Genomic DNA, 12895 nt, shown 5'->3' with positions numbered 1-12895 from the left:
AACATACATATATGGTGTACAGTTCTGATGGAACCAGCCTCTGAGTGACAATAAATGCTGTGAATTAAAATAAGTGCTGTTTTAGTTGAGCAGTTTTGCTTTCTCTGTATTTCTCACAAACCTCTCTTGTATTATTCACTTTATCCTTTGACTGGGCGGTGGGGGCGGGTACGGGGAACCTGGCCTAAACCATCAGAAGTTACGTGTGTAATACCAAGTAGCTGGTGTTTCCCATTGTCATTAATGTCAGCTGAAGTCTCTAAAAGTAAAGATAACAAAAATGTCTGTGATTTATGAAGTACTTTATTACCCCCCCACTCCTGCTAAATGCAGTCCTGCTTGGTCATGCAAAAAAAGTCTTACTCTTGACTTCTGATTAAAATTACTCATTTTGCAGTGTTTCCTTGATTGCATGTTTTTGTTATTCTTCACACAAAACAGACACTTTATAACGAAGTAAAAACTTGTGACAATATTTGTTTTGCCTTTTTTTTGTTCTCTTTTTTCTTTTTTCTTTTTTTCTTTTTTTTTTTTTTAACTGTTACTTTAAAGATATTCTTCCCCCCCTTTTTTAGTTCCTGTTTCTGCTTCTCATATGGCTGCCTCTGCTTGTCAGCATTCTTTGAGCAGTTTCCTACCAACTGGAAAACAGAGGGATACAAGGAAAATTAATCTACACTTAAAGCCAAAGGCTTTGCACGCAATCTCAAAAGAGCGACCACACTCTTTAGTGGACCTTAAGGCCTATAAAGACACAAAAATTTTAGTGGCAAAATTTTTGGAACATTCAAACTGTAATCTCCCTCCAGAAGTACGTCACGTAGTGAACAGCATACGATCAGTAATAAAATCTGATGAGAGACACATGGAAGAAGCCATCTTCAGTGCCAATATTATAGAGCAGGTAGGCCATTTATGTTCTAAAGTGGTGTTCAACTGTGATAGATACATACCTTATTTAAATGTTTTTACAATTTCAAGTACTGTAAAGGTAAATACTTTTCTAAGACAATTCCTACAAAAGTTATTTTATAGTAACATGGCTTTAGTAAGAAATAACTAATATTTATTGGGCAGCAATGCATTTTACACTGAAGCACTCATAAATGCATTTAACGTTCTTCAGCCGGACCCAGTAATATCCTTGGAAATGTATAGGGAACAGGTATTTACGCACTGATAATCATCCTCTCTTATTTCCAGTGTCCTTCTGCACCTCTGACTGTTCCCTACGTGAATTTGTGTTTACATACGGTGCTGCATGGAACTGATTTGGATCTGTTGTTTCTTCAGGCAGATGTATTTGTACAGCATAAGCTACTAGCTGAAGAGAATGGGTAGACAGACAACAGAACAGTGCTGTTAACTCTACTCCTGGCTAGAAGAGTGAAAATGACCCTTGCTATTTTTAAGAAAAATAATTGAGAAATAGACTTTTCCAAATGAAGAAAGAATGCATCTTCTCAGCTTGAGTGAAAGTAAAACACGATGCTTGGAAAGAATCCTATAAAAAAAGGGAATTAGTAGTGGTAGCAACTTTTATTATCTAATGCATGTTAAATAATAAATCTTCTTTGCAGGAAGAAAGGTGATGAATTGCCTCTTGCTAGTATTGTTACCAGAATGGTAGCTATAGAAATGAAGTTCCTTTTATGTTGTCGGACTTGAAAAGCAGAATGCTCTTAGCACTTACTAACCACATTTGGGTTGCTGTAGGGTTTCCACAGAGCTGGACAGATGATTAAGGATACGTGCCTGGGAGCTGTTTCCTCCCCTTCTGTGATATTGTAATTTCTGTGGTATTAGTCTGCTGATCCCTAAATGAGGGAAACTGGCTAAGTATTAAAATAGGATGTCATAACACCTCAGCAGCATGTGAGACAGCTTGATGTGTAGCAGGAAACATCCAGCATTTAATAGAGCTTCCTGCAAGATTGGTTTTGGTAACTATGAAGTAGTTGTTCTCAGTTACCCCTGTAGGGCACATGGGTAGAAAAGTGGCACTGTCATGACATGCTTAAGAGAGTGTCCGTATGGAATTAAATTTTAACATTTTTATTGCTTTACAAAATCTGTAGGTCATTAAATCTTCAAGGTTAGAAAGCTGAAAACAGTTTTCTTTAACTGAAAAAATCATAGTTCTCACAAAACAGTGTAAAAAATCCTGAGTGTTTATGTAGATCATAAAACCAGAAACCAATGGCCCAATTTTTATCTTGTGTGGATTTCTTAGATCCAGGAGACATACTTTTTGTTCACGTTAAAGAAATAATTTTAGCAGTGATTTTTTTCAGACAATAAACGATTATTAATTAGTGAAAGTCCAGGGCATCCCAGAAATCTATGTAAGTCGTCACACAATCTTAGGTAAAATAGTTGTATAATTCAGATTTTATTAATACCAAAATGCTTGTTTACCAGGCTTGCAAGGTTTTAGTTCTCTTCTGCCCTCAGCAAAGCTACTGTAGCATCTCTTTTTCCTAGAAGAAACAGATGAGTTGAATTTGCTCCAAACTTGTATTTGTCAATTATCAGGCAGAGCTGCCGCCTTTCCCACAGGTTGCCTTTTCATTCCTATAGGCAGAAACAAATACTTGTTTGCGCCTTTGCCGAGTCACCTGTGCAGTACGGATGACGGCTGCTGCCTTCCAGGCCTGACTGTGCCTTTGCGTAGCCAGTGGAGAGCACAGGAGAAGCGGGCAGGTCTCTGGATGGCTCCTCTGGGAGAGCTCCAGCATTAGAAAACCGAAATGAAATAACATTCAGGCACTGAACCTTTTAAATGAAAACATTTCTTACCCTGTTTTCCCCATTCTTCTTTCTCCATTCCTGCCCTTTTAAACAGGTAATTACAAGCTCCCAGCAGAATGTGAATACCTCTAGAAAGCGACTTCAAGAAGATCTGCATCTTCAGAGCTGTGGTGCTCTGAGCTCTCCAGTTGCCTTCTTACGTAGGTCCCGTATCACTCGCAGTTTAGAGCGGGACAGGCCTCACAGTTTCGTTGGAGTTTGCCGGGAGACCATCCTTTGATAATATTCACAGGTATGTGATTCCAGCAAAGAGAATTAAGGAAGAAACCAGGACTGGGAGAAATACTAGCGGATGACTTAAAAAGGAAAAAGTGTCTTCCTTTGGAATTCCACTTTTTTCCAACAGCAGGAGGAGAACACTTGTTTTTCTGAATGTAAATTTCAGCCCCGATTTTTGCAAAATTTTAACTGATTTATTAGTAAAGTCGTAACAAATGTTTTCCCAACCAGAAATGCGTTTGTTTCACTGTCGTTCTAGAAGTGCTCCCGATGCTGCCTAGCATTTCTTGAAAACCATTACAAAACCACCAGAGACCAGCTGTACAACTTAGAAGTTGTATTTATTTAATGTACCTCAAAGTGTTTTAACTATGATCAGTGTTTTAATAAAAAGTATTTCCGGACTTTGTTTTTTAACAATTGATTTAGATAGAAATGTGAAGGTGATTCATACACACATACAGTGCTGCTTCTACTCCATTTTTCCAGTCTGAAAGACACCAGGCTAACTGATCTGTGCCATTAAAACTGCTCCCTCCCTGCCCCCCAAATATGTTGTCCTTTTAAATTATAGTAAAGGCCGCAGTGTGGTTTCTTTTTGCTTTGTTCTGAATGCTCATGAGTTTATTAATGGAGTAGTGTATGCTACTGAAAACTGATGTTTAAGTACTTTGCGAATTGTGACCAAAAGATGCAATAGGGAAGAATTCTTTGAAATTCTGCGTTTCCAAACAGCATATTTCATGAAGTTTTTACCAACTCTAACTGACAGGAAGTTAGATGAATTTTTACCTAGCAGAGCCTTGAACATTTTTTCAAACAGATTGTTACTCCAGTTAGTAGTTTTGATAATTGTATTACTGAAACATGTCCTTGTGGTTCTTCTGCATTGATTACAAAACAAAATAAGCAAATAAATAGCACTGGCACTAATTTGATTACCACCATAAACACAGGTCTGCCAGCAACGTCTTCCAGTACAAGCTTCATCCCGGCTCTCTCAGAAGAATTGGAAAGGCCTTAAACAAAAGGTTCTCATAAAGAGAACCTACCACAGGTTGACATTTCAGCATTTTAATTTTTTTGCAGTACTGCTTGTCAGTAGCGTTAGTTTCCATTTGAGTTTTAATCAAATACTGGTTTCATTTGTGTCCCTCTGAGCTGGGCAAACATCCTGTGAAAAGGTCACAAAGGAATGTAACTGAAGTGAGTAGCTTACATTTTACAGAATCATCCACTTGAATGTATTTTAATTATAGCATGCTTCTGTTTTGATGTGTAGTTATGGCGACATCCAGTGGCAACAAGGTATGCTTATTGAACGCATCTACTCTCAAGATACTAATGATACACAAATTCCTAATTCAAGAGATTAATTCCTTTTTAAAAAAATAATCTGTGACCTTTGCAACTGCACTTAGATGAAGAATTAAATGGTCTTCTACTTGGATTTTTTTTAATTATATAAACTTACACAACAAACAAAATAAACAAGCTTCCTTATTATTTCAGATTTATTAGTGATAGTAGGTTAATTCTTTCCTAAGGTCAGTTGCATGCAACACACTACTCCTTGAAATACAGTCATCTAAAGCTCTTTAGTTACTGCATGGTAAGGCTTCTTAAGTCACAGTGTATTTTCTTCAAGGCCTTGGCCAAAAAAAAAAATCTAGACAAAAAGTTACACCAATTAACATTTATCTCATAAGGAATACAACTTTACTACTAGGGTTTTTATCTACACACATTCTAATAATGCTGATGGTGCTAGGTTATTTGTCAAAACAATTTACATTCAGAACACATTGCCTTAGGAATAAGAATGCTTTATAAAAGACAGAAACAGGTAAGCATGGTTTTCCCATTTTGAGCTAATATAAACAAAAAGGTAATATGTAAAAACTAAAGAAAAAACCCCCAGCCCAGCACATAGATTACACAACCTGTGCAATAAGTTATCCATGAAATAACTCTGTCAAATCATAAAAATCACAAACATTAAAAATAAATATGTATCTAAATAAATATTTTGATTTTAATCTTGTGGCAATTATTCTTTATTTAGCATATGAAACACTTGTTACATGTTTATGTTCACACCTTGCCAAACAGGTTACACTTGTCATAACAATACCAAGTACTACAGTGGTTTTCTTTACATTAGAATCTAAAAGTTTTTAACTGCACATGTTCCTTTCCACTGAAATACCATCTATTCAGCACCAGTTTTAAAATTATGCAAAGCCATCAGTATTGAACCATTTTATGGGACTGGGATTTTTTAAAAAAAAAACTTGAGGCAGCCCTAACTTTCTCTAATTGCTTCTCTTCACCATTTCCTGCAGTCTCATTCACCAAATATTCACATTCACCATGTTATCAAACAAGACAGACATACATACATCACTCCACATAAGGGTTACAAATAAATATGCTTTAAATTTTATGAGAAAAGAGTTTAGAAGATGCTGCAAAATACTTAAATGTTTTACAAATAATTTTTGTTAATGATTATTGTCCTTGACCATCCTTCTCATCACTTTTTGGCAAGAAATAAAAAGGAAGAAGAGAAAAGGCAGAGACACCTGTCTGTTCCTTGTTTCAGAGTCCTCAGGTCAGCTTCAAAGCCTTTCATTCATACAAAATACAAATGCTCATCTTCAGCTGTGAGGGTTTCATCCGGGATGGAATCATATAGTGATTTTGCTGCAAGAGAGTCGTGTGCTAGATGTATAGGGGTGTCTCTTGCCCAGTTAGAAGCCTGAACATGGCAGCTGGCATAGTCTTCATGTGAATCTGTCAATTTACACAAAAATCAACAGAATTGTGACTAGTTTAAAATAATCCATAAGGCCTAATCTGACTCTCCCTGTGGTGTAAGTGCATTTATTTTCCTGGTTTCTATGGATGTGAATGTTACCAAAGTTTCTAGTTCAAAGTTCTTGGGTCTAACAAGCTGTCTTAGCTTTTTCTCTGTGTGTGGTTGGTTTGTTTGTATTTTAACAACAATGACAGGATGCAACATCATACAGCTTAAAAAAGATACCTAAACACTTTCCTTTGTTAACACCACAACTTAAATTACAGCCCTTACAAAAGAAGCAGCACAAACCTCTCTGAAAATTCTGGTACTAACTGAACTTGGATTTTTCTTCTATCTTCCCTGTGGGAGTGTCATTTCATACATATTTTCTCCTAATCGGAGTATAATCCTCTGAATACAAAACTTGGACTTTATCACCTGATATTTAAATGCCAGTCAAGAGTTTGGTGGAATGCGTTCTCTCATGGCTAGTGTGTTTAAGTAGAAAGATCTACAGGGAGTACTGTGATAAGTGTTGGGAGGGATTTGACACAATAACAGGACTGAAGGTATCAGGTAATGCTGTATCAGAACTATAGTAACAGCTGTAAGAAAGTATGAGACAACACAAGGGGAAGGAAGGTAACTTAACTTACTGATGATACAGACCCTCAGCAGCTGTACGCTGCCTTGATATCTCGTTGAATAAAAATGTTTCATACTGTCCTCTTATGTTTAGGGAGATGTTCTGCTAAAAAGAGGTAGCATAAAGGTACAGAGGTTCTGTTGAAATCTACAGCTTTGTTCCTGCCAAGGTGTACATACTCTGTATTATTTTTCAAATATCATTTTCCACAGGAAAACAATTTATCTTTGAGTTTAGTGCAAGGTCTGACCAGAGTTATCTATGATACTAACACTAAATTCAGTAGAGATTTTGATACACTGGGGGATATTGTTCATTGATTGCTGATTTCTCTAGAAGTACTGGAGAAAAATGTCTTAACTTGTCCCCAAGGTAAGTTGGAAATGAGTAGAAATGAAACTATTAAAATACATATCACTTTGTATCTCTGAGCCCTTTGAATATGAATTTATTTCTGTGGCAGATGCTACATAGCGATAAGCCAAGAGACATTTTCTTAGTTAACACACTTGAGCAATTTCTTCCCTTAAATGACTGGTTTAATTCAAACACCAAGTTGAAGGTTCAGAATCATGCCAGAAACTCTTGAAAATGAGAGGAAAAATGCAGAGAATGTGCATCTAATTGTTAAAAAAATCTTCTGTTAATTGTTTGTTATTAGCGCTCTACTCCAGTTTACTGAGGTGGTTGGTTTAATACTATGTTAAGACACTCTTTTTAGCTGAAATGTATTATTTCAGCACTTTTTAATTTCTTGATAAAGTATCAGTTTTCTTACCTCTCCCACTGAATTAGACAATGCTTGTACTATCTTCTCATGAGCAGTAGCAACAACACTTTGTCCATTGATCTCAATAATCCGATGTCCTACTCTTACCCCTCCCCTCTCAGCTATTCCACCTCGCATCAAGCTGCAAATCTGCAGAGAAAGCAAAGAGAAAGCAAAGTTTATTAAAGTTTAGAAATCCCATATTGTAGCAGTTACTAGGATTTAATACATAGTAATGAGTGGTGAACACTGTAAGGATTCCAGAAGTTACTTGTGAAACTATTAAGCAATTCTGTGAGTTCTTAAATGTTGGTTTACTTTCTTTCAAAATTTCTGCAAATTATGATTTTTATTTTCATTCTCACAGGCTGAGAACATATAAATGCCTAACAGAGTGATGCAGGTAGCAGCTGCACAAAAGTGGAGTTAGGGGGAGATAGAAGTTCTATGTGCTGTCAGGATAGGAGAAGAAAGTGATTTTTCAATATTTCCAACTCTGCCACGTGGACCCTTTCTGCAAACATTATTCTCTCTGAATAATGGGAAATATAAAAAGGGCTAAAGAAAAACTTAATCTACAACAGCAACTTTTTCACATACATGAAAAAAACTGACATAAAGCTTAATCTTTAACCCTGCACAAACACTAGTTTTAGGCTGAAGGATGATGCCGTACAGACATTCTGTATTGAAAGCTGGTGATCTGTCAAAAGGGTCACAAAGACATAAAGACCTATCTCAAAGATTTAAGGAGGACATTTTTTATGATGAGGGAGGTGAGGCACTGGAACAGCTGCCTGGAGAAGCTGTGGCTGCCCCATCCCTGGGAGTGCTCAAGGCCAGGCTGGACGGGGCTCTGACCAACCTGCCCATGGCGGGGGGGTTGGACTGGACGATTTTTAAAGGACTCTTCTACCCAAATCATTTTATAAGTTTCTGAAATGTGTAAATTCTGTTGTGGTTTTGGGCTTTTTACAGACTGTTCTCAGCATAGCGAAGTATGACGGCTTGTTTCCTGCGCCTCTGCAGGCTGGAAAAGGGCTCTCTGCTCTCCAGAGCCACTGCTTTTCTCCATGTTTTATGGTGCTGCTGGCCATAGGGAGCTTAGGATGAAGAAGGCGAGCCAGGCCACTGTTTCAACTGGCAGCTGCAGGTACCAGTAAAGAACTAGGCACAAGTTTTGATTTCTTACGTGCCCTACAATTCCACAAGAAGAGTTAGATTCACCAGCAGCAGACAAAATTATTCTGAGGTTGCAACATGCGTGGTGTAGAGGCAGAAAGCAAAATCTCGATCCAGTATGGGGATTTTGAAAGAATGCTGCTTCCTCAGCAATAAGATCTGTGCTCTGACAAGGCCTTCCCTGACAGACTAGACAGCTGTATATCAGATAGAAATTGCTGGTAAATTATTTTAGAAGACTAAGCTCATGCAGGGTAGAAGGCAGCTAATGTATAGCTTGAATCTCTGGAACTGAGCAGAGCCTAGCAGTGCTGAGATTTACCTTTTGTTTACTGAGAACTGTTCTTGGAGGAAGAGAGGTGAGTGCTAGAGCATCCAGCAGTGGCTGTTTCTGCGGTTACTCTCAGTGGTTAGAATTATATGCCAAGAATTATTATTTGCTGAGATCTGGTAATTTGCTCAGAGCTAAATACAAGTATGCTAAGATGTGGCTTGTGTCCCACTGAGTTTGTAATCTAATTCAGAAACACAGTATGTGGGGCGATGGCCAAGCTAGAATATATCGAAGGTGAAACATTGGCTGTGGTTGACCAGAATCTCTTCTGTATGACACTAGCAGTTTCCATTAAATTCCTCCTCATAAATAACAATACTATGAAAAATGAAGTCCCTTCTTACACAAAGTTCAGGTTGTCTGATATGGGGAGTGAAAACACATAGTTATTCTTTGTGTATAAAAGGCCTTTCTCAGCCTTCTGAGAAAAGATTTTCTCATGCAGTGAGACTTACCTTCTACCACTCTATCACTAGTGGCTGAGTTTTTACCTACTGTGGTTCATAAACTATTTCTGATGGACTTATATGGATAGAGGCACCATCTGGACCTTTAACAGAATTGCATCTTGAATTTTGGTCACATACAATGTATTGTTTTGCAGGTAGTCTATCTTCTAATCATATAGCTGACAAGATAAGCTGTACTACATAGATCATCCCTTTCATAGAGAGCTTCTCAGTTCAACTCATTGTTAGAATAACAGTTTGTTCCTTACTGTTGGGGATTGTATGCTGTAATCTGAAAGGACAAAAAGCAGAATGTGCCAAAAGAGACTCTGTAAATATATTTTTCACAGTATAAAAGAAAATATAGCGACAGTACAGCCAGCTGCAACACAAGCTTTCAGAGCAAATGGAAACGTGACCCGTTGCCCACTGGCATAAAGGAAAACATAATGGCTTGCATGTCTACCCAGAGCACCTTACATGGTGTGGCTGTCAAAGCGCTTCTAATACCATCAGTGAATTTCTTCTAACATCCTCAGACATAGGAAGCAGTCTTGTCTCTTTGTTCAAGAATGTGATCCCTCTCACAGGAAGGGAGTCAGCTTCTTTTTTGTGAGCATTAGCTATTTTAATGAGGTATTATAGAAAGACAAATGGACACAGAGCCCAAGTGGCTCTGCCTAGCATCACAGATCCTGTCAAGCTAGAGACAGAGCACAGATGTAAAGAAATATACTGTAGTTAAAGCACACATTTACGTGGCTCTTGTATTTGCAAGTGGCTGACTCAAAGCAGCCTTAAGACTTTTTGTCTCCAGCCAGTGGAGCTATGGCAGGTCAGGCTGGCAAGTTTAAAACTGAGCAGTACCACTAAGTAAATACGATTCTGTTCAGCCAGGATTGTTTAGCCCGCTATACTAGTTGAACATGGTGACAGCTGTAATATTATTAAATAAAGCGTGATGCATCTGGATCTTCTTGTAAGCAAGAGCCCTATACTTTCTTTACTGTGTAAACGGAAGGAAAAAAAAAAGGTGGAAACCATACTGGTTCAATCCATTCAGCTGTTACAGATTCTGCAATGTCTTAGGCAAGCTGTAGTGCATCAGATGTGAAACTTCAGTAGCTTCACAATCAGTTTTATTGCCACTGCCCGTTGTGTAGCAAAACATAAAGGATAGAACTGTACAATGCAAACTGTTTATTCTGTGTAAATGCCTTAAATGTAACCTATTAAACAAGGTTTCTCCTCATCTCACTCCTGTTTTACTCTAAACCCTATATATTTTTTGCCAGACAGTTTAAATAAATATAAGCAAAGGCAAGGAAGAAAGAAAAAAACTGTCTGTTTTGTTAACTTTTTACCTAGTTTTACTGTATTTTTAGATAGAATTGTGCTAGGCTAGGGATGGGGTAGATACACTTCTCAGAGAAAGTGTCTGAGCTCAGAGATCTAGACTGAGAACTGGTACATTATCAGCAGTAAAAATACAACTGGTAATACACAGATTTTTCATAATCTAGGAAACAAGATAATGATGTGATACGAGAGGACCACTTGTATTTAAACAGCATTGTTTTAAAAGAAGTGTAGTATAATGATTTTCAGGAGGTGGCTGATAGGTCACTTTATGTTCACCTCCCCATTGCACATAATTCATACTTTTTTCATGTGTACGCGCAATTTTTTTTTTTCATTTTTCAGTTAAAATTTTGGATTCCTTTTATAAATATGCAATGAAACTACATCAGTAACTTTCAAGAGCTGTGAAGAATATTTGCATCATTAGTGCAAGAGGAATTTTGCAAAATTAACACTGATGTATGCTGTTGTACTGCTCCCAACTAAAACTTCCTGGTACTCCATGAAGCACAACTTCAGGCTTGGCACTAATTAAACTATACAGAATACGCAACGAAAACAGTCTTCTGCAGCAGCCCAGTCTCTGCATCTTCCTGATACCCTGTGCAAGCAAAACCCAGCTCACACAGTATGTTTGTATGTCCAGGTTGTTCATGGGCTATTCACTAACATGACAGCCGTACGTGCTGCACAGATGAGACAGGCAGCGTGAAAAGGAACCACCGCGAAACCCCGATCAGAGGAGGCACAGAATAAGCACCAGCTGCATGCGTAATGAGGTAATGGCACAGCAGTGAGAGCCACTTAATTATACCCATTCTGGCAAGCCATTTATTTCTCCACTGTGCTAATGCTAAGTCAACAAAGGATATTATTTCTGAAGCCTGTCATAATTTATAACAATTGCTGGCAATTACAAAACTGCTTTTTAAAAAGTTCAGTGCTCAACTACCAGAGAGGCATACCTTGCAGAGTCATATTTTCAAATGTTAGGTGAAGTAAGAGTTTATCTGAGGAAGGACTTGCAGGCCCAGAAGTGTGTCTATATAGTAGCCTGACAAAAGATGGTAATCTCTCTTTTCATATTCAGACACAGAATATTCATATATGAAATGTATTGCAAGGCTTTCTTTTTTTGTTATCTGAAAAAGATTTTTATGCTGAATTTGGTGAACTTTATGTTGGATGTCATCTAAATGTTGCTCATTTAACTGGAATTATGGCCATCCAGTGCGAATATGACAAATGACCAGTAGATGGAGTGAGCATGCTATGAAAGAAAACAATCTCAGTCTGCAGAATTTATTAAACTAAGGCTGCAATTATATAGGAGATGATTAGCTGGGACAAGATTAATAGATTGTCTCACAAACTCCATAACTGCCTCTGTCCACGTGAGGACTTGATACGCTTCTTCTAATTCACCTTGGCCTGATTCTTTCCCCAGCTGTGACCCAAGCCCCACCAATGCTGACAGGTCTCCCAAGAGCAGATAAACTCAGCGCAGTATTCCTCGTTGTTCCTGAAATATATTTTCCTCTTTTTATCACTAGATTAACATACTAGATTTACAAAGGACAGCAATTAGGAAATAAACCAGTGCCTTATACAGTGTTATGCGCTCTTCTCAGCACACTCTGTGAGATCTTTTAAAACCAGATCCTATCTATCCCTTTCGTCATTTTTATACCAAGACTTGAGATTCGCTCACCCAGAGTGAACTGCCAGCAATAATCATATCCACTTAACATACATATACCCTTATGTGAACAGGGATTAAGCACAGGCAAAAAATATACCACACACCTGATTTTCCTGTATTTTTTTTACAGACCTCTCTCAAGTGCAGAGCATTAATCCCAAACATGACAAATACTTTAAACCTCTGCTGCTAAAGGATTGCAACCTGGGGTAGGTATCACTTCAGAGTGCTTCCAGCTGGAGCAAGGCTTGGAACAGTGTTCTTGATACCAGTCTCTGCTGTGACCACAGTGTGATATGTGATCTTAAGTAAGAACACTTAAAACTTAGCTACAATAATAACTTGGAGATGGCTAACAGAGCTGAAAATCCACTAATGAGCCATCTGTTTACTAAAGCACAGTAAGACCCATAAAGTATATCTTATAGAATTAGCTACTCTTCCAAGGGTGGCACACAGAAATCTGGCAACTTCAATTGATGAGTTTCACAGAACAGGGGACCAGAGCCCACAGTCCTTTGTGATATGGTTTTCTTTGTGAGCAGCCTGATTATTTTTTTTCCTAGACTGAAGGAAGAAGAGATGGTGATGGTCCTGCACTACAGGCAGTCCCTAATG

At 38.0% G+C, this 12895-nt stretch overlaps 2 protein-coding genes across 2 annotated transcripts in view; one reads left to right on the top strand and one right to left on the bottom strand.

Moving 5' to 3' along the window:
• ENTREP2 (endosomal transmembrane epsin interactor 2) overlaps nucleotides 1-3035 on the top strand; it is a 44673-nt gene extending 41638 nt beyond the window's left edge. Inside the window, exons 10-11 of the mRNA XM_065641945.1 lie at nucleotides 576-904; nucleotides 2846-3035. Of these exons, the coding sequence (XP_065498017.1) occupies nucleotides 576-904; nucleotides 2846-3031 (515 nt within the window). The 3' untranslated portion in view covers nucleotides 3032-3035. The remainder of the gene's footprint in view (nucleotides 1-575; nucleotides 905-2845) is intronic.
• A 2227-nt stretch (nucleotides 3036-5262) lies between these two features.
• Nucleotides 5263-12895, bottom strand: part of APBA2 (amyloid beta precursor protein binding family A member 2) — a 100054-nt gene continuing 92421 nt past the window's right edge. The window contains exons 12-13 of the mRNA XM_065641544.1: nucleotides 7258-7398; nucleotides 5263-5826 (exon numbers count right to left, since the gene is read on the bottom strand). Of these exons, the coding sequence (XP_065497616.1) occupies nucleotides 5755-5826; nucleotides 7258-7398 (213 nt within the window). The 3' untranslated portion in view covers nucleotides 5263-5754. The remainder of the gene's footprint in view (nucleotides 5827-7257; nucleotides 7399-12895) is intronic.

This window comes from Caloenas nicobarica, chromosome 10 (genome assembly GCF_036013445.1).
Source record: "Caloenas nicobarica isolate bCalNic1 chromosome 10, bCalNic1.hap1, whole genome shotgun sequence".
NCBI classification, from domain to species: domain Eukaryota; kingdom Metazoa; phylum Chordata; class Aves; order Columbiformes; family Columbidae; genus Caloenas; species Caloenas nicobarica.
The sequence above is the reverse complement of the archived record's forward strand: the minus strand, read 5'-3'. Positions and strand labels throughout refer to the sequence as shown.